Here is a 25,059-nt window from a genome sequence, read left to right as displayed (position 1 = left end):
AAAGACAATGACTCACAGTGACACTTATGTCACTTATTGTCATAAATGTTGGGGCATCTTTTTTTTGTGGTAAAGTATCTTAATGGTAAGTGCTGGATCTTCTTGTGTTGTTAATGGAGGAGTGAGGCATCCCACTTGAAAAATGGCACACATCAGCTGCATGCAGGAGCACCAGAATCACTTACTGAGTTCAACTGCACCTCAGATACTTAAAGAAAGTGCAGATCAGAATTTAAATTGCGAGAGACCAGACATTTCATGAATCATTTTCGTGTTCATTTACATCCCTTCGTGATTCATTTCTAATTGGAATGAAAATATGCAATATCCTTATGTTGTTTCATCATTATCACATCATATACTTCAAAGCCTGCATATGCATGGTGCATGGGGTCTAATTCTGATGTCAAGGTTTTTTATATATCTCAGATTCTGTTACAGAATAGTAAATAGTAGGTGTGGCAAATTTTATTTTCGCCCTCTATATTTTATGCTGAAAGCCATGCAATTCTTGCTCAACCAACTAATATGTATAGCACAAGAAACTGATATATTACCAAGTTAATACCGAGCTAACATATAAAAGTGATACATGTGCAGTATAGCACAATAGAGAGCAAAGTACAAGGTAAAAAAAATGATTAAATTGAAACTTAAGGCTAATTGGGACACAGTTCAACATCTTTATTTTAAGTACAAATGTGACGTTACCATGGGATGACAAGGGACAAATAAATACAAATGTGCTCCAGCATTTTAACATAATTGCCATAATGTAAGGCATAGAGCCAATAAACATATAGTGAGGCTGTCAGTGAGCAGGGAGGCTGGAGCCAAGTTTCTTCCTGTGGAGACAGATGAAGAGAGCATTTATCATCACCTCATGAATACTGCTTTCAAAAATCGTATCGACTGCTCAGAACACACAGACACAAGGCTCTGCTGGAGAGAGCGTTTGTGCACAGCAACTCTTCCCCAGGCAAATTTTAAAAAATAGCTGTGAGTGATTCCTCAGGAAGGGCAAATTAAAATCTCATGTTTTCGAGTCTCACCTCTCAGCTCAAGGAGGACGTCTCCTTCGTACTGGGCCAGGCGAAGGGCGTGTCTCTGTTCGCCGTCCAGCTCTGCCCACTGCTCGTCAGTGACAGCCCAGGCCTGCTCCACACTCAGCCAAGACAGCTGAGCGGCACCGAACACCACCTGCCACATGGCCCGCCAGCACAAACACCAAATAACACATAATGCACACTTGATTATTCACCAAACAGATGCATCCAGATTGATTTGTGCAGTAACGTACATGAGTTTGGTGATAATGGGTGGAGGCCCTGGGAGCTGGGCTGCAGTGTTTGCTGGATGTGCTTATGTAATGAGCTGATACAGATGCATGGAATTAAGCTGGCTGAAGGAATATTCTTGTGGGATTAAGAAACTAATGGACCATGAGCTAAAGATATGCATAATATGTTCATGAATATTGGTTTTGACAAGGTTGATCTGAAATTCAGGAGGTTTTCTTCAATCCTAGGACCAAAATTTACTTTGTACTTTTTACTTTATACTTTTTTAATTCATTTATTAGGGAATTGTTTGCTCTTTTTTTTTTTTTTTTTCATTTTCATTTTTATTTTTCAGTTTATTATTTTTGTTGATGTTGTTTGTTTTAATTTTAATATAAATATTTTTTTATGTTTTATGTTATTTTTATTTTTTTATTTTTAATCTTACAATCTACAATTTTTTGATAACATTATGGCAATTTTTGCAGCATTTTTTTGTTGTTGTTGTTATTATACTAATGTAATGTAACCTTTTGTTTGATTAAGAATGAATACTGTATAGCCTACTGAGAAAAATCTGTTGTCTGATTTGCACAAGAAAAAAGGGTCACTATATGCACAAACTATATTTGGAATATTACCACTCCATACTGAAAGTGGACATTTGGTCGGGACCGATGCACAACCTGCATCTTGTGGAAGCTGAGATACATTTTGTTCAGAAGGTACAGACAGATTTGTTCAGGTTGATTCTGTTTTGGATATGGCTAGATCATTAGATGGCAGGGAAATGTCTCTCCTGCTGAATATTTGGGAAAACTGAGGATGGGGCAATATAGTCTGCCTCCCAAAAAGTGAGCCAGGATCCTCAGCAGGCTGTGGTTCCTCAAGACAGACTCTGGTTTTCTGGCAACCAAAGCAGCAAAGCAGCATTTTCTTTTCTTTTCTTTTTCTTTCTTTCTTTCTTTTTTTTTTTCTTTTTTTTTTTTTTTTGAGATAAGAATCGGCTCATGGTGCAACTCAGAAGAGGACCTTTCTTTAGCAGAAGATATCACACAGCTGCAGATGTAATCATGAGTGATTACACAACACTAATACTGAAACAGCAACTGGATAACTTTCCTCAAACTGTCACAACCCCAATGAACTTGACAGAGTGAATCTGAAATAAACATAGGACATTAAAACAAGTAAATATTGGGTGACTTTACTGCAAATTTCTGCAAATTTCTCTAACCCTTTGCCACCAAACACAAAAGACTGTGGGATATCCTCCCTAATGTGGGACACATCTGCCCTGCTTTCATAAGCCGGCCAAATGCAGGCACCTCAGCAGGCAGCAGTTTAGTCAAAACTTTGATTGGGACATGATGATGGACTTGATGCCTTCCCGCCTCAGAAGGCAACATTTTTGCTAACTGGGACACAGGGATAGTGTTGTCATCATGGGTTATATTAGTCCGTCATTATTATGTCTGAAGGTATGTCTGCAGGCATTTTATTATGAGGTTATTTATAGATTTTAATTTGAACCCCCTAACTCATCTTTGCCCAAAGGATTTTTGCTTGGGAGTGAGATCTTTTCTGGCTGCAAAGGGGGACTGTACTTGTGGTGTCTTGTAATGCCAAGTGAGATGGTCCCACTGTGTTGCATGACACATTATTATCATCATCATCATCGTTTGCTTCAGCTAAACATTGTGCTATTGATTTGTGCTATTAACAAAACAAAATCTGTAGTGAAACTCACCGCTATCTTTTTGGGTGAGATCAGGGCAATAGTTTCAGGGGTGATTCCCTCCACTTGCTCTTGCACCAGCGCTGACAGAACCATGTCCTCCAGACCCGCTGGACAGAGTGTGAGAAAGTTTAGTCCATTGACATTGTAGTTAAGTAACTAAATGATTCCCGCATCAAATCGTAGGGAAAAAATAGCAAAAGTGTTCATATGTTCTGCTGTACCTGCCAGTGTCCCAATTTCAGTGAAAACTTCCGCTCCCCAGGCACTGACTGGACCAAAGGCCTCAGGGCTGGACAACCGGCTGGTCAGTGCCTCCATCTGCTGCTCTGTGCATGGCAGGGACATCTCCCGCAGGAACAGGACGGCCACACTGTCATTTAAGGAAGGGGTTCAGGATATGAACCTGAGAAATTGCCTCCACCTCTCTGTTAGCAGTGCCAGTGCAGGTACATGTGATCTACTCTCCAAGTCCCATGCAATTCAAACGTCTGCATACTACAGAGACAGAACAGGACTGGAGAGTAGTGTTTGTGTGTCCCATTGAGTTGGCATGTAAATGTGTTGGAATATGCTGATATATATGACAGGGTTTGATTACTGCTTAAAGGTACACTATGTAAAACTGCAGAGGGTTGAGTGAAGTGCGGATCCTGATGGCCAAGTCTGAATCACTGGGCACAAAGGAGAGCCACATAGTCCAACTCTTTTACACAGGTTTACTTTACATATACAGTGGTGGAAAAAAGTTTTTGGACACCCCATGCATTTGTGAAATATTGCATTAACAAATCACTCTTAGGTCTTCAAGTGCAATTTCTTTTAGTACAGTCACAGACAAAATACTAAACACATCCTAAAAAAGCCATTAAGAACTTCAAATTGATTGGTTCCATGAAAATACATAAGAATTTTTGAGTATTGGGTCATTTTGGTACCAGTGATGAAGGTCGTTCTTTTTATTAAAAGACACAATTTTTGTTGCCAAGCTTGGTGTCTATATAAAGCCAGCACATTTGAAAGTTCTTCAGACACAAAAATGCAATAAGGAACCTAACGCAAGAAACACGCCTGAAGATAAAGATTCAACTGTCAAGAATTTAGTTTTGTTAGTTTTTCTTGTAAACAATAAACAAAAAAAATATATATAATTTGTATTTGTTTGTATCTGTCTAATGCAGCCACACCTTTTGAAACACAAAACAGATTTTTCCACAAATATTTCATGATAATATTTGAGATTGTGAGTTAAAATTTTAAGGGTGTCCAAAAACTTTTTTCCACCACTGCAGTAATTGTATAGGCATTTTGTGACAAAAAGGGGGTGAACCTAGGAAAAATTGCAACAGAAACTCTTTCAACTTTTTTAGTCTCATAAGTATGTTGGTTGTAACATATCAAAAGTCCTAAGAAATCCCAGTGGTGGAAAGTATTGAAAAATGCTGAAATAGGTGATGTCCCATCGACACACATGTTAAAACAATGATTTATGTAAACTAGGCAAAAAGTTCTGCACCGCTTTTTCAGTCTATAATTTCTCCCCTTTATTTATACCCAATAGTGTTGTATCTTATACCGTTGTAAAGCCTGATTGTCCTCTTTCCAATGAGATACAACTTGTAAGGATCCTGCATTTCTGGAATGAGTGACACCGGTAATTGTGTGGGAAGCGACCAATTTTTTTTGACAAAATCCCCTGCAATATTTTTTTCAGTTAATCATTTCTCCCATTTAACAATACCAATTGGTGTTGTCTTTTATACCGTTAGAAAGCCTGATTAGTCCCCTTTTCAATGAGAAATAAGTTGTAAGGATTGTCAATCGATTGGTATGACCAACATGGCTAAACATGTCCCCTCCCCCCACTATTGGGTATAAATAAAGGGAAGAAATTATAGACTGAAAAAGCGGTGCAGAACTTTTTGCCTAGTTTACATAAATCATTGTTTTAACATGGGTGTCGATGGGACATCACCTATTTCAGCATTTTTCAATACTTTCCACCACTGGGATTTCTTAGGACTTTTGATATGTTACAACCAACATACTTATGAGACTAAAAAAGTTGAAAGAGTTTCTGTTGCAATTTTTCCTAGGTCACTTTGCATAATGCCCATACAATAAACCAATGTTTGGGCCAAAGCCAAAGTAAATACAATTGTGTTATTATTACTATATTCACCTAGATAGTGATGGGATAAGTTTATTTTCTTCAAATAAATAACATCCAGATTCCTAGAGTTACTAAATTACTTTATATGAAAAAGGTTAACTGGCTTGCATAAATAGAGTTGCTCACAATTCATAGTAATATCTAAATACCATGAATCCACTGAAAAAGTAGAAAAATGTATTTTAAAAAAATACATCGAAACATATAGAAAATGAACAGAAAAAGAAATAGCAAAATATAGAAAAATAAACTGAAAATACATGGAAAAATATCAAAAAACACAGAAAAATATTTAGGAAAATACATAGAAAATATATAGAAAATTGCATAGGAATGCTAAAAAAACTGAAAGGCCACTGGTGCTTGAAAGCACAAATTCTAAGGTCTATGATCATGAGTCCACATGGTTCTCATCATCAGACCGACTCACAGCTTGAGCATTCCACGTTTTTATCAGTTGAGTCTAAAGGGTCCTCACTTCAGTCGACCTGCAGGAACGTTGTGCAGTGCACCTTTAATGTGACAGGCCTTTAAACATATCTGATGTCTCATCTCTGTACAACATGGGCCTCATTAGAAATGGATGCCTGCAATGTGACATGGATCATTGGCACTATGTCTTAGTGGAGTGCTGCGTGTAAGTCACCTGCTCTCTCCTCCACTTTTACCTGCAACTTTGCAAAACACACTGCAACAGTAGCAAAATATCTTCAAACACAGCAGGTAGTTGGCTTGATTTCAGTCACAAAAGAGACACTACATGTCATCAGCTCATCATCAGCATGGAAATACTGATGCACTTTCAAGGCTTTTAATCCTTTTGAAACCCAGCAGCCTATGGACTTTTATTTTGAGAGATTTTACTCCACCTTCTTCACAAATAGATATAGACATATATAGATATAGATATATTTTATTTTACTCTTTTTTTGTTTTGCTTTGTTTTGTTTTCAGTCATTTTCATGTCTTTTTTTTTTTTTTTTTTTTTTTTTTTTGCTAATCACTGAACTGCCCATCACCTTTTTCCTGATGTTTCTGAAAGAAATTAAGTAAATTTCAAAGTTCAAGGGTTAAATGCGTTTAGACGCCTTTCATAAGCATTTAAATACAATAAGTTTGCTGTCAATCAAGCATCAGTACTCTGATGCTTAGATATGTCATTTTAATAATTATAAATACAGTTTTCATGTAATTCTCATATTTATAACAAGTAGGCCTATTTATCGCTAAGTTTTTGGTCATTTTCTTGAATTTCTTTGCTGTTTTTTTTTTTTATTATTTTTTTTACTAGTGTTCAGGTACTTTTTTGCTACTTGTTTTTTTTTTTAACTAATTTGTTCTGGTTTCAAAGGGTTAAAGGGCTGCTTTAGTTGATTAAGCAGGTTATTCATATTCTGCACAGTAAGTCCGTCACTGACCTCAAGTTGTAGGGGTTCAGTCTGTTGATCTCTGAAGGATTCAGACCACAGATCAGATGGCCGAGTGCTGCCAGATCTACAGCTGACAGCTGCTCCACTTTGAGCTTGCGCCTCCGCATCACACCTAGAACCACTGCTCTCATCTGAAAAATCACAGGTAGATCAAACACGTGCCAAAAAACACATTATACATGTCACAAGTTAACAAGCTGAGACACTTTCATTAACTTTAAGGGAACAGCTCACCTAAAATACAAGAACATGTATACCATCGCACCAACCCCCACTGCAACCTACCCATCCGGAGAGGTTGTGTGATTTGAGGTTTGTAGATTGTCACACCCTTTCCTTGTCTCTCAGCACCCAGAGTTCACATGTGAAAAACTCAATAGCAACAGCTTCTTCCAAAATCAATGACATGGATATCCAGCATAATCCACAGCTCTCAGGGAGGAAGAGTTTTGTTGGGAACTATTTCCTGCCAAAGAACACCATCTGTACCTGTCTGCCCAGAAGGACAGGGGTGTAGAGGCATCCTTCGGCTCCTTCTTGGCAGTGTGTACTTTGGTGTGCATTTTGGGTGAACTGTCCCTCAAAGTTTCAAGACAAGGCGAGACATTCAAACCTCACCTTTTTATGGCTCCACTCTGTCAGTGTCCCAAGATGTGCCAGCACTCCCAAGTCAGTGATATTGATGTCCTGCAGCTCTCTGTCTCCCATCTCAGTCACCACAGAGCCAAGAGCCAGCACCTGGTCTGCTCTCAGCTCTCTCACCGGACTGTAGGCCTGCAGTGAGCCACCACCCAAAACAGACACTGACAGTAAAACGTTACCGCAAGTCACAGAGCTGCTTAATTCACGCAAATGATCGGCTGCTCTTGCGCCCGACGTGATGAAATCATAAACTGACCAAGGGACACTGGCTGTTCTGTTTATCTCCACAGCTTTAACTAAAATATGACATCTCAGACATCAACTTGGAGGTATACTGCACTTAAATGCATAAATGTAAAACATTACATTAGTGTGATGAGGGAATTTTAATTTAAGGCCTGAATTTAAACCTCTGAAAGCTGTGACTGCTACCATTGGTCAGATTTTAAGGGAAATAGGAGGGATGATGCATCTTGTGCATAGTGATTGGCCAAAACAACAATCCAACCAGTGCCTAACCAGCGCTCACAATGTCAATCAAATGAAAAGAACAACATCATATGCACCAGTCGAAAAGGAAACCATCATGCACACAATCACACTGAGTCTGTTTGCAGGCAGCTTGGGACGCTAGAACGTCACTGACCTTCCTGAGTTTTACCCACAGTGATCGACGCTGCTCAGAGCTCAGGGAAGCATCCTCACCAAAAACTTCAACGCACTGCTTCAGATCCGCCTGCGACATACGGCTAATCTGAGTGGACGTCCAAGCTGAAGGGAATATCCCTCTGATGTCAGCACAGCTTGGAACTGGCACTACTCAGAGAATATGAGACACCAGTGAATCCAGCGCACAGACACAAACGGAAGCTTTCACTGAGAAACATGACACCATGACACTTCAGCTCTGCAAGTGGATTGTCTCTGTCAGATCTAAAACACACTTACTGAGCCTTTTTTTTTTTCTCTGCAGGGATGGATGCAATGTAATAGAGAGAGAAGCACTGAAAGTTAAACCTTTGGCTCTTCTGCTCCGTGCTTTGACGATCCCTCGAATCAGGTTCTGTGTCTGCTCTCTCTGGTGGGGCTGGTCCATGCACTGGCTCACACACACTCCTCCCACTGCACTGTCCTCCCAGCGCCTCTGATCCACCAGGACCTGCTCCACTGTGTCTTTATTCAGCACCTTCTACACAGGAGAAACACAGATTCCTTCACAGTCACATTATAGAGTCCATGCCAAGGTTTCATATGTCCTAAAAGACCAGTTAGAACAAATGAAAAAATACTCAGTATTTTACACTAAGTTCAGTATGAAGTATCTCAAGGAGCTTTACAGAGCCCCACTGTGACGGCATATTAGGGCCATTGTAGGGGGAAAAAAATCAAAGCCAGGGATAATATTCCGAGAAAAAACTTTTACCATCCTGAGGTGGTAAAAGTGGTAAATTTACGGAAAAAAAAAAAAAAAATTCTGAGATTATAAAGAATGTGATGAGGTCATCAGCTGTAGGCCTGATACACAGTGAGCAGCAGCGTCTGCAGTGTGAGGCTGATCCAACTTCACAAAGTGAAACCATGTGCTTCTTAGACCAAAAAAAAGTTAGCATGAAATTGTTGCAAATTTGTGACTTCATAATCTCTGAATTTTATAGTTTTTTTTCTCATAAATTTGTGAGTTTCTCATAAATTTACCACTTTAATCTCAGAAAATCAGAGTTTTTTTTCTGTGGGGATATTACCCTCCATAATTTTTTCCCCCTGCAAAGGCACTAATACACCGTCATACCCAACAGACTTTGGCTCATCTCATGAACCAAAATATCCCTGATGAGCGAGCGCTTGGTGACAGTGGTGAGGAACAAAACCTTTTAACACAAGAACCTCAAGCAGAACTCGGCTCTGGGTGGGCAGCCAGCAGGCTGAGGGTAAGGTAAATGTTTTTCGGGGTGCTCACCAGTGGAATGGAGTTGATCTGCTTTGATGAGAGAGAAAATACCAGTCTGCCCAAATGTTCCACATCCTCGACATCCCATTTTGATGGTTCCCTAGCAACATGCAGACATAATTAGCCATTAGATTTTTGACATTTGTAGTACATACTGCATACAAAGCACTAATGCACACGATTGTACATGATACTGATAATTGATTTTTCAGGTCTGATACCAATTATTAGTAATCAGTGACACACATAACTGGTATTTATTCATTTGCAGTAAATTTGAATTACTGAAGTGTCGAATTTACAAATGCCAGCACAACCTTGCTTTGAATTAGAAAACGATTAATTAATATAAATTGAAAAATAAACTGCAAAATAACTTATATAATATATAATAAAGTTATATAATAATAGATATAAAGCACATAATTAACAAATAGCTCTCAAAATAATTTAAAACAAAATTATGATACTGAGTTTTAATAAATTCTGAATATCAGCCCTGATAATTTGCAGGGACAGTTAATTGATCAATCCCTACAAGATACATAGGATGCAGCTGTGCTATTTTAAATGCATGTCGTGTATATATGGCATACGTATGTCAATGACAATAAAGGTCTATTTCATTTCATGTCAATAATATTAATCAGTGGGCAAATTGAACATAAATGTAGACCTTTACGTTGGTGTCTACATGGCAAATTATGTTAATGAAGTATTAATTAATAATGACACATTTCTTACATAAAACAAAACAATTATTGTAATAACAAATATTAGTTATTGCATGAGCATAGAATGCCCACACAATAACATTTACAAGTGACAAAAATATAAGTAATAACATGCTAAAGATGTTATGAATTTGACAGGCCCTAACCCAACTTCATTATATCTGACAATTATTTTTCCATTCATGGCTACAATTTTTTGAATGTATTTGAGTAGCCTATGTATGACTTTTTCAAGTGATACATAATATTGAGTGAACAGTAGACTGAATAAGTAACAAGTAATAAATAGATCTCTCATGCTGAAATGAAATGACCTTGGCCTATAACATGTGCTGCACCCCGCAACAGATGAAAGTCTCTGTTCATTTACCCCAGAAAATCTTTCTTGGTAAGCAAGGCACCAATATCTCTCAGAGCCTCTTTGGGAAGGCAGTAGCCCCTCATGTCATCCAGCCGCAGAGCCAGGGCATCTCTGTCCACCAGCGCCAAACTGTCCTGGTCCAAGAAAGGGAGTAAAGGCCCCAGCAGGTCCAGAGTGGCACCTTCAATCTCCCCCTCAGCCTGGGCCTGAGAGGAGCCCTGCAGTGTGCGACGTACATAAAATACAAAAGCACCTCTTATATCACCTTATGTAGTTTCCCACCAGAATAGGTGGGAAACTATATAAGGCACAAAAACACAACATTTATTCGCTATCTCTAATGCTATGAATAACAAGCGCTTCAAAGCAAAATATGAGCACAAAAATAGGCTCGGTGAGGCAGCGTGTTTACATGCAGCGTGCTTGGATGCTGGCTGAGGAAGAGCGCCAAGCCTGAAACATGCTGGAACTTGGTAGCTGCCTTGCCAAGCCTATTTTTTGTGTCCATTTCTTGCTTTGAAGTGCTGATGTGTTGCATACAGCACTAATGATAGCAGGGGTAAAAAAGTATATTACACAGTTTCCAACCTATTCTCTTTCATGTACTCCAACCCCTCGGGAACCAATTTTTTCCACTGTCTTTTCATGTGTATGACATACCGCTAGTGAAGATGGAGTAATTACTGTTTGACAGACTGATGGGACTCTGCTGTGTATATGTAACAACATACTTCAACACACAAGCATTGAGTGCTGGAGCCAGGATCTGTTTTGATATATGTGAATGTCCCTTTCTCTCTCTCTTTCTCTCTCTTTCTCTCTCTGTTGTATATTTCTGTGTGTTTGACAAGATTAAATCAACAAATGTAATTTCTTCCTTCTGGCCTCTTAACGTGTAAACATGCACTAAGTGAATGTGTCTACTGGCACAAGCTGTTTTAATAACAAACAAGAAATAGTATCTTTGAGTTCCAATGTGCTCTGACAGCTCATGGCACTAATTTTTCAGTTTAATTACCCCCGGGTTAATATTCAACATCAGCTTTTTCTAATTATATTAATAAATGATCAACAGTTACGGTCTCAAGTCACACTTATCCTTCCATTAGACTTAAAGCCATGTATCACCTGCATTATGTTAGGATATTTATCGCATATTTATACAGTTTATCTTTATATTACCAGCACAGTAATGGCCTTCTCGGCTAAATTCATCTGTTTATAACGTGGCAGTTTCAGGAAGTCGGGAAAGTGCGCCTGAATGTGATCCAGGACGGCTCTGAAGGAGGCGTTAGAGAGGTTCTCTGTCATTTTCACTCTGCAACAGATCAACGATATGAACGTTTTAATAAACACACACAGAGAAATGCTTATGGAAACAGCAACGCACACATTGAGAAAGCAGATTCTTACGGTAATGTTGCAGCAAACCAAGAGCTCAGAGCATTGAGGTCGATTTCCTCTTGCTTCCTCAGTTCCTCTACGATACACTTTCGCTGGTAACACAGCCAAAACACATCTGAACTTCTTAGCATGAAATATTTAAACACAACTCTTAATTTGTTATGAATGAATTCACTTTCTGTGCGTGTAACACTGACACTGTACCAGCAGAACAACTGAATGAATAATAGCTGTGTATCAGAGGCGGTATGAATGTAACAGAGGAGTGGAGGGTCACAGCACAGTCTGTTCCTCACCAGAGCAGCCCTCAGGCCCCCGGGGAGCCCACTGACAAACTGAAGCAACTCAGAGAAATCTGTTTCATTGCTCCACAGCCTCATCCAGTCACAACTCATTCCACTGGCAATATGACCCAAATCCCTGCAAATGAATCATAAATCAATAATTAAACTGTTATTGAAATATTGTGCCCTCAAAACTGTGACAGTTGCAATCTGTTAGGAATATTCATGTCAGATTGTTTGAAAAATCATGTATTCTTTTGGAGAATAGTTCACCCATTTTCCAAAATTGGAATTGGTATTCGCTTTTACATTTCTTAACCGTAGCCGCAGAGGCGTCAATTAAGTATGGGGGAATAAAATAATATTATACTACATTTTTGTAAAATGAGTGAACGATCCCTTTAAAGTAATTTATGTGAATGTTACTATAGATATAAATGGAACAAGAAATAAATTCAACTTGCTTGACTGTTAGGCTGGTAATGTTTTCAGATTCTTGGATCTTCTTGAACAGCAGCTGAGCCTATCCGGACGGAGAAAAAATACCATCAGACACAGCACTAAGGAAACAGCTCGGAAAATGTAGTTCGCCAGACTACTAATTATTTCTTGAACAAAGAAGTTAAATTAAATAAGAATACAAAGAAACAGGACTGTAATGCATTAGCTTTATCTGTGTACACGGGCCGAAGTTTCAAGTTGTAGTCACTTTCCTTCTTTTCCTACACCATTGCTAAACGTAAACTAGGATTTGAACTCTCTCTCTCTCTCTCTCTCTCTCTCTGTGTGTGTGTGTGTGTCACAGGCTCTAGTGAGGCAACAAAGTGAAACGGGTGATATTTAGCGATCATAGAAGAACAAATTTGGCTGAGGTCTGGTTAGGCTGAGAACAGGTGGTGAAAGGAGTCTAATACACTCCTGGCTGTGACAAAATCCCTTTAAGGTGCCCATTACTAATTTATGCTACTCCTCCAGACCATTGTACTACATCCAAACTAATTAGCTTGATGGCAGCTGATGCGTATGGAGTATTAATATCCTGAATGGGTCATTTGAAGCATGTCCAATGAGTTGTAGATTAATGGGAGCATAAGACCAGAGCTAGCAACATGTCTTTTCTTCCATGGTGAGAGCACTGGAGACCTTTTGTGGCGGTATCAAAGTAGTGTTTCAAATCTCACAGGAAGCTGTGTCCTCACCTGCTGTGGAGACCAGTGCACATCTCTGAACAGGCTGATGTCCTTCAAGACGGTCTCTCCACTAACAGCTTCTGTCAGCTTGCGTAGGGGGACAAAGGGCAAAAGACAGCGAACCTGTGGAGTGACATTCTGCAGCCCTCTGTGCAGAACCTGCTGATGCACAACACAATGCACAGAGGAGTGAAGCCTAAAAGGTCATTTAAGTCCCTTTAAGAAACATGACACAGGTGGCCTAAGCATGGCTCAGATGGACGGATACTTTCTGGAAATGAATCAAGCCCCGCACTAGATAAGTTGCTTAAAGTCTGTACAACACAAGAGCTCTGCTGAGTAAGAAGTGTCTGTATTTATTGTATGGTTCACCTAGAATGACGTATGTGTCGTATTAGTCCAGTAATTTTAGGCCAAAATTGGGGTCAACCTAGGACAAATTGCAAGAGAAGCAAACTCAACTGATTTTGTACCTTTTAATTCACTGTTATATAGTAACCTTTTAATTCACTGTTTAAATGTCTCTTCTGGCATTTATTCCTTATATTCCTTATTAGCGCATATCACATCAGATAATATGTGATATGCATGTGCAAACAGAATAATTCAAAGAACTTGTAATTGACTTTTTTCTTGTCTTTGTGTGTGTAATCACCTTGTGAATTTTTATAGTGATATCTGAAAGTAAAATTTTGAACCTCTTTCCCCTGTGTGTTAAAAACAGTGTTTTTTGGTAATATGTGGTCATATATAGGTGATTTTCAAAACTTTCCACCAATGGGATTTCTTGGGACTTTTTTTTCCCTCACTCAGGACATACTGAGGATACAAAATCAGTTGAGTTTGCTTCTCTTGCAATTTGTCCTAGGTTTTTTCATAAAATGACTGGACTATATGGCGTTGAGGTCTGGCTAAATGTATACACAACAAATACAGACCCTGTAATCAAACTCCACATAACAGCTATTAGAATAAAACATAAACTTACCATGAATCTACTAATCCTTTAGTCATACGATCCTGCACTGTCACACTTTTAGATATAATGTATTTTTTAAAATTTTTCTTTGTTTTTGGAAATTGGAGAGAAGGAAATAATAATTAAGAGAGTTGTGTATCTTTGAAACATGTAAAGTGAGAACCCATGTGAAATACAGAGGCGTTTTGGGAATCAAACTATTAATCAAACTATTAAGTGCTCTTAGTGATGAGTTGAAACTGTGCTGCTGAGTTTCAAAAAAGTCTTAAAATGAAAAGAATTACAAATGGTAATGTAAAATGATGAAAATTTTAAATTTACATTACATTTCCTTTTTTTTTTTTTTATAACAAAAACTGTATTTGTTTGTATGTATTGCTCATATTCAGAGTTATCTTCTGAATTGTATAGCATAGGCAAAAATAAGCTTTCCCCTCAGCCTTTTCCTTTTTTGGTCACTGATTGTGTAAAATGGATTGGTATTAAAGTATATGATCATGTTTTGTCAGGTGCATATTCATAAAAATTGTTAGGTTTTTCTTCCTTATAATGTATGATCACAATAAATTATTCATGCATTCATTCAAATAGTAAAAGGCAAGGACTCTGCACACGACATGGGATAAAAGAAAATAGCTTTTTGCACTTTTTGGCTTACAGTGCTGGGCGGAGAATGGTTTAATAAAGCCATGAAAGATAATTTTTGGATACACATATATGTCTGTGTGTATGTGTGTGTGTGTGTGTGTGTCAATATATGAGGGATTGCAAGTGATGTGTTATGTTATTGTTCATATATAACTGCACCTCTGCAGTGTGCTCTATCCAAGATGTAATAAAGTGAGAGTGCACATGAGTAAGGGACAGAGAGACAAGAATGTGATCTACTGAGGAAAGACAAGAGCACCATCACCTCCTGCGCTGCATTGTATAGCATAGCTCTTTGGCCAGGCTTTAGCTCTGTTAGTAAGGTTCTCCAGCAGTGGCAGTGGGCAGCTCCACTGATCTCAGGCCAGTGGAGGTCTCTCAGCACAGCAGGGGAGAGCCCAGGGTGTAATGGCTTCAGTCGGCACAGTGTTTCCATGGAAAGCTAGCAGGGAGAAACACACACCAATTAGAATTGAGTTGGCTGAAAGTCAACAAAAATAGCTGAACTAGTCAACTTACGTTAGTGTCCTTTGAGATCTTGGATAATATCTGAAAAGCCTGAAGAAATGACAAACAGCATAATTTTTATATACAGTATACAGTATGAGGAGAGAAACAGAGTGAAATAGCTCATATTTTATAAGAAAATACCAATGTTTAGGGCAAACGTCCCAGGCCATTCCTGTGTTGATTGAAATTACTAAAAGGTCCCTAAAATGCTAACCCTGCAGTGATTGATTATCTCCATCTATCACTGAGCTATTTAGCCAGATGACTGCATTTAATGGAGTCATTGCAATTAATTGCTTCCACAGGCTAACAGTGCATATGAAAAAATATACCTTTAACACCTCAAAAGATGACAAAAATCCCTGTGGCATTATTAGTGCCAGTGGAGAAGTGACACCGCATAAATTAGCGATGATATTTTCAAGCTGGGCATCTTTGTGGGTATCAAAGTAATTTGTCTGCCACACTTGAAAATGACAAATATCGAAAATGGAAGATAAAAATGCAATGATTTAATGACTTTGACTGAGGTTAGGATGACAAAAGACCTCTGTTTGCAAAAACACATTGTTACACTGCTTCATGTTCTGGATTTTAATGAAATTGGTTGCTTACCTGTGATGGAGAGAATCTCTGCAGGCCTGATTGTGTGAGGAGCTCCAGGAGCCGCTCTGAGGGAAGTGACTGAAGAAAGGAAGCTCCTAGCTGGGGCAGCAGACCAGTTAGGGTGGACAGCTCTGGAGGAGGCATGCTGCTGACATTCAGGGTCTGAACCACTGGTATCAGCCAAGAGGATAGCTAGCCATGAAATACATTGAAACAGAGTTAGATACCCACTTATAACACATGGGTGTACTGAATAACACAGAAATCTATGCTTGAGAATGGCTGTGATTTGATGATCACTGTACTGATGGCACTGATGCACTGACAGTAAATTAGAGTGTGTGGCAGCGTTGTGGCCCTCACCCTGCCACTGGCACTGATGAGTCCCTGCGACATGCACTGAGCCAACTGTTGCCTGAGGGCAGAGGACTGTGACGACGCCTGAAGGAATGGACGCAGGTCCAGTGGATCCAGGTAACATGCAAGAACTCCTAACCTGCAGGCAAACATTATCCTTCAAACAGACCACAGCGACACAGACAGTGCATGACAGCGTCTAAATCCTACCTCAGTATGTTATCACTGGTGAGGTTCTGCCTCTTATTGAACAGGGTCCGCAGGACATGGCGTCCCCTGGTGCCATCCAAACTGCTGTTGCCCAGCAACTCCAGCAGAGGACCAAGCTAAAGCAGGCAACAGACTGAATACAATTATCACCTTCAAAATATAAAACAGTACCAAGTATTTATTATTATCAGCTATTGAAGACAAAAGCTACATTAACTCCTTGAACATTTTACATGTAGGACAGTGTGACACATATTCTGTATCTGCTGGTCGCAGCGCTGCATTGAAGCTACATCACACTTAAATTGAGTGAATTATTCAAACCTGAGATGTCATTGTTTTATAGCTACACCATTATATCATATAGAGATGTCCTCTGCATTATTTTGTACACATTTCTCTATAATTCAGCAGGACATGTTTGGTATGTTTGGACACCCAATTACCCAATTTCCCTTCAGGGTTCAAAAAAGTATTTCTGATTCTGATTCTGACTGTGAAACCCTGACATTTCATGCGCGCACGTCTAAGGAGGCTGGCTTCTCAGTTAAAAGTAGTGTGAGATGCACATTTACATTATACATTTACCTGATGTGATGTCAGCTGCTGAAAATAGCTGACTGGGAGATATGGCAGTAGTGGGAAGATGGATCTGAGGAAGTATGGTGGCCATGTAGGGACATCACCCACCACACTTGACTGGAGAAGTCTCTTTACAAAGGCCTTTTTCTGCAGTGATTTGATCTCTGAGCTGTGGTCACGAATGGCCATCAACCTTCAGAGCAACGTAGAAGCTGTCAACATGAGGACACTCAAAACCTTTGGATTAAAAATCAAAATTTCCAGTTGGGCAACTCACACGCTGTCATTGACCATCAAGGAAGCAGGGAAGCTCATGATGTCAGAGACGGACATGAAGGGAATGAACTGAGACAGGTCCACAAAAAGTTCAGGGGTCACTCGTGGAAACTTATGAATGAAGGCAGCGGTCATTGTTTCCATGGCTTGCAACTCTTTCTGAGAGGCCTGACAGAGAGGATGACAGAGCATTCAAGTAGAACCTCGTTAATGATCCAGGAGCCAAGATACACATGCACACAGCATGGATACCACACCACACTACACTCAGCTCAACCTGTCACCAGAACTCTACTTTGTAGTGCACATCTGAACTGCAGCTGCAGTTGAATAGTCAAAAAATGACATCCTATGTCTTTTCCTAACCACTTTTCCTTGACCTTGAGGGAAAATGTCATGAGAAAATCAATAAGGACTTAGGAAAGGACAACCGCAGTGCCTTGAGAACCGCACTGCATTTACACTCCACGTACGTAATTATGCTACGTAATTATGTGACTGTGGATGTTATTGATGTGGGTCTGCTTTGGTGAAACTACAATGTTCCAAAAATAGAATACAAAAAGCACATCTTAGATACTTTTCTCTCTGCTTTCGAAAGAAAAATATGACTTCATTAGCAAGGTTGGAATTGAAATTAAAAATTAGGATAGGCTAACAGTCACACAAGTGAAACCAAATGGTTGTCACATAATCGTGAAAATAATTGTAAGGTTCCTGCAAGATAGGTCATATCATCATTCTCAAGTTTTAAACATGTTTAAAAATTTCATTTGGTCAAAAACATATTCTATCTGTTTTCTAGAGAGACAGACTTCTGTGTTATGGTTTCATATTCTGATTATGATAGTTATTAGCCTTAAGAACCACCACAAAGCTCAGTAAACACCTTCAAATGTGAATGGCCAAATGGACAGTACTATTTCCTTTGCTTCATAGAAGATTGTCTATTGTATGCTAAAGAAGATAGGAAAGGAGGCAGTGAAGAACCTTTCCTTAACATTTAGAGAATAGAATCAGCTCTGATTGTGGCCATTTCACTCAGTTAGGAACCTTCCCAAGAAAAAACAGACTATTCGACCACAGCCATGTATCTCAAAGATTAAAAATCTTCTGGTTTAGATTTTGGGAAATGAATAAAGGATAACGTCTTTTACCTGGATTCACCTCATCAGTGCACTTCATTGAGGAGTTTCAGAACAAACCTGGGTGGTTTCAACTTGGAGCTGATCCCAACTCTGATGCATATGAGAAAGAAATCTCTTGACAGCATCTTTTTCAGCAGACATCACTAGGGTGCGGATACTCTCTCTCGGCATTCGGAGATACTCCTGTTGAGATGGGTGATTCCCCATGGTATGAAATTCACTGAATCAGTCATACAAGTGTGCAAATGTTAATGCAGCTGCACAGCCAAGTACCTGCAGCAGAACCTTGAGAGCAGAGGAGTTGTCTTCTCGCTGAATGAGGTCCCACAAGACAGGCTGATAGGACAGTGGGAACATGTTATTCACTCATTATCATTCCTGCATGCATGCTCTTAGGAAAATTCACTCTGTTTTTTTTTTTTTTTTTTTTTTTAATGTAATATACCACAGCCTAACTCACTAATTCATAATAACTATTATTACTATACTTCTAACCATGGTACTGACATGGTTTTACTATGGTACTGACTGAAAAGTTTAATAAGATAAAACCTATATAAACCTAAATAACATTAGAACTGCTTGCTAGGTTATGTTATTATTAATGTTGTTAATAATATTTTATTTTATTTTATCTTATATATATTATTTTCTATTAATTATATATTATATATATAATTATATTTTAATTAAAATTGCATTACATATTAAAAAGTAGATGCACATTTAAACAAGAAAAGAAGAAGAAAATGAATTAATTTGCACTGATTTTTCCCTTGTCTTATACTGATTACCAAAATAAAGCAAAAATTGCAAAGGTTAATTAAAGTTGCCTTAAATATCAAAAATTTAAATTAGGCTGACATTTTATAACCTTGACAAAATATTACTATGAAAATTTATGGTAGTTCTCTGAATAATAGTTTTTTTTTTTTTTTTTTTTCTTAAGGTATTTTATCCTTAGGGAATATTCATTCTATGATTAATTGGTAGGAATACTGAAGAACAACAGTGGTTAATTAATATAACCATCAATCCGAACCCATGGTCTTACTTAAAATCAACAAAAAATAGTTGCCATAGAGTGCTTAGCACAGTAAAACCATGGTTAATTTGTGTAAGAGAGAGCGTGTGTGTGCATTATTTCTCTTACACTGAAGCAACTTAGCAGGTCCTCTTTGAGCGAGGGGTTCTGCTCTCTGCGCAGGAAGAGTCCCACAGTGTGCAGGACGCTCACTGAGGCCTCAGGCTGCAGCGTGGCCCAGAACGAGGTGTTGTCCAGCAGACTGGACAGGAGGATGGCCTGGCCCAAGCCCTGCCTCGCCTCTCTCTCCCCCTCCTCCAGGCCTGAAGACAGCCCCACCATGAAGTCCAGGACTCGCAACACGTACCCCAGTGCCAATAAAAACCCTCCACGCTCCCCACCTTCAACCTCACACACACTCAGCTTGTGGAGGGCTTCTGCCAGCAGCGGGGCCGGGTTCACACACAGCTGCGACGTGTCAAACTCGTATGGTGCTGGGAGCATGTCGAAAAGCCTCTGCAGTAAGCACTTCCTGCCCTCCAGTTCTGCCTCCAGGTCGGCACACACTTCAGAGAACTGAGGCATGGACTTTAAGTGCCTGTGATAGAGTGACACGTTTCGACAGATGTATTCTCTGAAGCCATTCGTGTGCCCGCAGAGCTCCAGGAGAGAGGAGTTGGTGAAATCGTGCACAGCCCACCTCCTGTAGTGACAAGTCTCCTCTGTGATGTCAGCGTGGGAGAAGTTGTGGATTTTGGAGCAGTACGCTGCAGCCCAACTGCCCTCTGGGAAGGTGTGGTGTGGGCTGGGGGACCCGCACAGGGCTGAGATCAGGGCAGAATTGTTGGGCAGGAAGCAGTGTCTGAAATCCTGGGCAGTGAGGGACCTGCTGCCCAACTGAGCCAGACAGTTCTCATCAAGTGCCTGGGCTCCTATTGGCTCCCCTGGCTGCTGCACACACAGGTCATCTATACTGGACAGGTTGAAGTAATGATAGTCCTTGGTCACAGCCACCTGCAAATACCAGAGAATTTGTACCACTATTAAAAAGGGGCCAAAGGAGTAGTGAGAAACAGCATTTAGTCTGTCAACCATTTTTGACTTTATAACAGTGATGGAATACTGGTGTGAAGAAAGTTTGAAGTCTCTGAAAGTTCATTTTCATATCACAGTGGAATGAATGGAAACCAAAGGCTGGATAAAAAGTAGGAAAACTGATATAGTCCAGTCATTTTATGAAAAAACCTAGGACAAATTGCAAGACAAGCAAACTCAACTGATTTTGTATCCTCAGTTTGTCCTGAGTGAGGGAAAAAAAGTCCCAAGAAAACCCATCGGGATTACCAAAAACTGTTTTTTGGTAATATGTGGTCATAAATAGGTGATTTTCAAAACTTTCCACCGATGGGATTTCTTGGGACTTTTTTTTTCCCTCACTCAGGACAAACTGAGGATACAAAATCAGTGGAGTTTGCTTCTCTTGCAATTTGTCCTAGGTTGACCCCAGTTTTGGCCTAAAATTACTGGACTAATATTGTAGTTCTAAAATACGACTGCTTGCTTTGGGGAAAGATTAGCAGAAACATGAAGTTTATACAGTTTGTAACTGTTACGCTAAACATGCAAAATCAAAGGTGTGCTCCTTTAAGAACCGTGTCATATGAACTCAAGCCAAAGTCAAAGTGACTCATTCTATTTATTTCTTTTAGCAGATCAATTCAATTTATAATCACTGCATCGCTGTAATAAATGAATCTTTAAACCCCTTGAAAACCTTATTTAAGATACTGAACTGCATTGTGCTCAGTTTGATAGTTTTCATTTGCTGGAATGTCATTCATTTCAAGGTCTTCCTCACCTGGTGTGCCTTTTGAAGCCAGAAAGAGGAGTTGGCACACACAGTGTTGTTGAACTCATGGGCAAAGAACTCACTGCAGACATGGACCCAGAAGAAGTCCTCCTCAGCTGCAGACAGGTACCAGGCTGCGTCAGAGCAGGTGGCACGCAGGTCAAGTCCCATATGACCCACTGCAGGATTGACTGACCCGTTCTCCCCTTCAAACAGGTTACAATAGAGGAACACAGTGAAGTTGGAGACTCCTGTCAAGCCCGGGATGGACGCATTACACACTGCCTCCAGAATTTCTGTGGACGTGGGGTACTCCTCTCTCTGTTGGTCTTCGCCTGCTCCGCCTCTTTCTGCTCTTGGTTGGTTGAGCCGGGAGCGGCGAGATGCAGTGTGGAGGTCATGCAGGTGTTTTCGTTTGGAAGCTGTCCGTGATGACGGGGGTGTTTTATCAGCTGGGTGGGATGGTGTTCGGCTGGACCTCAGTTTATCTCCTTCGGTGGAGGGGCAGGAGAGGAACGGAGGGGTGCTTGGGAGACCCTGGGAGCTGAAGCCTAAAGCCTGGGTGTTCCATGTCACATTATTTTTTATCCCCCTGAATATAAATGGGTAGATTAAGGAAACAAAGGTTGAAATATGAAGCTATATGGACAGTGCTGATGATTTACAGACTAGAGAATAAAACTGAAAAATGTAATGTTAAATAATGCTATGACATGGTTCCACGGCCAAATAATTGTAGTGATTGGTTGTAATGATATGGTGAAAACTGTGAATGAATTACCTTACCATAAGATAAGCTGCCTCAGGTCACCTTTAGAAAGACAAATGGAAGACAAATATTAGACAAAAATCACAGTGGAGTCAGTCAGGGGATGAATGGTGGAAAAAGCCAGAGGAGCATGCAATTGTGCTTGATAACAGTGTAGCTCAGATAACAATACCCAGGATATAAGGTTACTGACATCAGTGAAAGGATAAAGGGATTAACCGGGCCAAGGGACCGAAGATACAACAGATCCTCTCAATGAGCATGAAGATCATAATGATTTTAAAGCAGTGTCAGTCACAGAAGCTTCCTCCCTTGTATTTTTACGGGGCTAAACAAGTGAAGCCATGTCGAAATGTGGTGAATTACGCTAAAGGACATTATGCTAAAGCAAGGACATACAGTACGACTTACATTTTACCTAAGGTATACTTGATTGGACCAAATACACAGTTAACCCTCTGAAACCTGAGCAAATTGATTTGAAATCTTTCAAAATCCTGAGGGGAAAATGGTGACAAGAAATGACCAAAAAATTAGCAAGAAACTGGTAAAAAAAGTTAGGGTTAGGGTTAGGGTTAGGGTTAGAGAAGTAAGAAACTTGTAAAAGGTTGTGTGATAATTACCAGAAAATAACTCAACACCCCCATTCAAAATAAATAAATGAACAAATAATGTGTACATATATATGCATATATGTACATAGAATATATATTATTATTACTATATCATTGTATGTATTGTAATTTTTTTTTATGTATATGTATATGTGTAATGTGATATATTTCTGACCTTGTTCCTGTATAACTGGAGTGCTCTCTTTCTTAATCACCCAGTGAACTGAAGATTATACTGATGAATGCACATAACTTAGCTGCAACTGAAAACACAGATTGCTTCCACTTGTTTTGGGTATGAGCCTGGAGGACTGAATAATGTTTTCTGCAGGAGAGGCATGCGTTACGAAAATGACTATGATTTTGTCATCTCTTAAATCAACAGCTCTTTTCCTAATAGAGCATCTGTGCTTATCATATCTATACAGTCTATGGCCCCAACTCACTAAAGCATTTATTATGTGCAAAAACTTGGCATGTGCAAACCAATGACACCCTAACCCTAACCTGTGACTGGTCAGGAAGACTGAAAACATTAAGATCCACTTATGGTTTTAGTAAATCTGGGCCTGGATGTTTTGTGCTGGTGTTAATGGCCTCTGAGTACAAGTGCTCAGCATACTCACCTACTGAGCAGCGCCCCTGTGGGTTAGGCCGTGGCACGTCCACATCATCAAGCAGTGCCATGGTAACTCGTGACACTTTCTTCCTCAGGTTACTGTAGACAGAACTACCCACCCGATGCAGAAGACCCCTCCTCAACCCGTCCAAGCTTTGCACAAGAGCTGGATTTTTTGATGCTAAGTGGCCCGCTCTCTCTCCTCCACCTGAGCGTGATAGAGCCTGCAAGAGTAAGCTTTGCAAGGATTCCAAATCATCTCCTGTGCCCAGAGAGTCATTTCCAGACAACCCATCCTGCCTCATGGCCTCAGGAGGCAAACTGAAAGGCTTTAAACGTCCAGATGTAGCCTTACTGTGTTCAGCACCATCGTCTGCTGGGTGCAAAGTGACCACCGGCTTCCAGTTGCGGGTCTCCAGGAAAAGCAGCAGCTGCTGAAGCCAGCTGACATTGAAGGCACAGTCACCACGGCCCTTCAGTGCACAGATGAAGCCCTGCAGGCCGGCGCTGGCCTGACCGTAGGTTCCACTGACCATTGCCTGGAGCACAGTCTCCAGCACGGCACTCACTGTCCTCCAGTTCTGAGATAAGATTGCCAGGAGGGACTTGTGAGGCTGACGCTCATACAGAGCGATTAGACTCTGCAGCAGCCCCAAAAGCCAGTCCCAGTGAGGGCTGCCCCTTAGGGACAAAAACCAGTCCTGGAGTCTGACGCTAGGTCTCGGTGGCACTCGGCCATTCCACTGGTTCAGTGTAGCGCTCCCCTCAGACTGGATGAAGGACTGCAGCACTTTTTCCCATAGCTGCTCCTCATCAGATGCTGGCTCGCTCTCCTCCAGCTCTGCACCCATCTCTTGGAGGTACAGGGAGATGTTGTAGAGGAAGCTAGACAGACGGTGCCTGTCTGCTGGGTTGTTTAGGGAGGGCAGGCCTAAGTTCCTGCTGGGCAGGAGACCAAGTGTCTTCAGACCTCCCACGATACTCCTTACTAACGGGTGGACATGGCGGTCCTTGTTTGTTTCTGGAGAATTTCTTTGTGGATTCCAATCACTTCCTTGAGTCCATTTTGAAAGCAGCTCCCTCAGGATGGCATCTGTTTGGTCTTTACTTCCCCCTGTAGGAGTCCAAGCAGCATCATGTTTTAAGCTCATGTGCTACAACATTCAAACAGTGTATGTGACAGACATGTTTAGACGCTGTACTCACCTATTTTCTCAGAGGATGCTTGTCCCAGTAAAATAACACACACTATGATGCTGGTAAATCCAAGAGTGGCCATCCCTGGCTCTTTCTCTGCCATCTTCATCTCCTGCCAGTGTGCACTGTGGCACAATGATGTCACATCTTTCTCTTCAGTCTGCTTTTCCTAGTGATGTTGCAAAACCTTGCGTTGAAGTGGATGTTGTTGTTTTTTTCATTTTCACAGATGGGATGGACACAGGGAGTAAAGTATCTCACCAGAGAGGGGATATTAAACCTTAATGACTGGCTACCATCACCTTACCACTTTCACAGCATGGTTAATGGAACAGGGACCAGTAAACCACTTTACTTATAGAAAGTAAAAACTAAAAACCAAAGTATAAACTACTATAATGGTAAGTCAATTTGTAATACTAAACAGAGTTGTAGCCCAAGATAGCCCAAAGCAACCCTATGTCATTTAGGAATATAAGGCTAGATA

General features: G+C 40.3%; 1 protein-coding gene across 1 annotated transcript; it reads right to left on the bottom strand.

Moving 5' to 3' along the window:
- Positions 1-711: 711 nt before the first annotated feature.
- LOC115356904 (stereocilin) lies at positions 712-24,681 on the bottom strand. The gene is made up of 29 exons (XM_030048198.1): positions 24,582-24,681; positions 23,383-24,477; positions 22,160-22,184; positions 21,383-21,965; positions 19,654-20,538; positions 18,774-18,836; positions 18,558-18,683; positions 17,354-17,520; positions 17,083-17,269; positions 16,495-16,610; positions 16,291-16,423; positions 15,937-16,119; positions 15,331-15,369; positions 15,077-15,253; positions 13,194-13,343; positions 12,459-12,517; positions 12,007-12,130; positions 11,720-11,802; positions 11,489-11,624; positions 10,316-10,524; positions 9,221-9,311; positions 8,281-8,452; positions 7,910-8,079; positions 7,240-7,395; positions 6,610-6,752; positions 3,243-3,391; positions 3,031-3,128; positions 1,053-1,200; positions 712-845 (listed from the first exon to the last, which is right to left on the bottom strand). The coding sequence occupies exons 1-29, from the start codon at positions 24,679-24,681 to the stop codon at positions 757-759; spliced, it is 5,856 nt and encodes a 1,951-aa protein (XP_029904058.1). The 3' UTR covers positions 712-756.
- Positions 24,682-25,059: the final 378 nt, after the last annotated feature.

The sequence above is a fragment of the Myripristis murdjan genome, chromosome 3 (genome assembly GCF_902150065.1).
Source record: "Myripristis murdjan chromosome 3, fMyrMur1.1, whole genome shotgun sequence".
Taxonomy (NCBI): Eukaryota; Metazoa; Chordata; class Actinopteri; order Holocentriformes; family Holocentridae; genus Myripristis; species Myripristis murdjan.
Note: the sequence above shows the minus strand (reverse complement) of the source record. Positions and strands in the feature narration are given on the sequence as shown.

Bases quoted from the DNA above. Each gene is read 5' to 3' on its own strand.
- LOC115356904 (XM_030048198.1), bottom strand. From the start codon at position 24,681: ATGAAGATGGCAGAGAAAGAGCCAGGGATGGCCACTCTTGGATTTACC. The intron at 17,521-18,557 runs GTTTGTTCTGAA...CCTCTCTGTCAG, and splicing joins TCCAAGTTGAAACCACCCAG to GCCTCTCAGAAAGAGTTGCA. The intron at 3,392-6,609 runs GTCAGTGACGGA...CTTAAATGACAG, and splicing joins CTGAACCCCTACAACTTGAG to TGTGGCCGTCCTGTTCCTGC.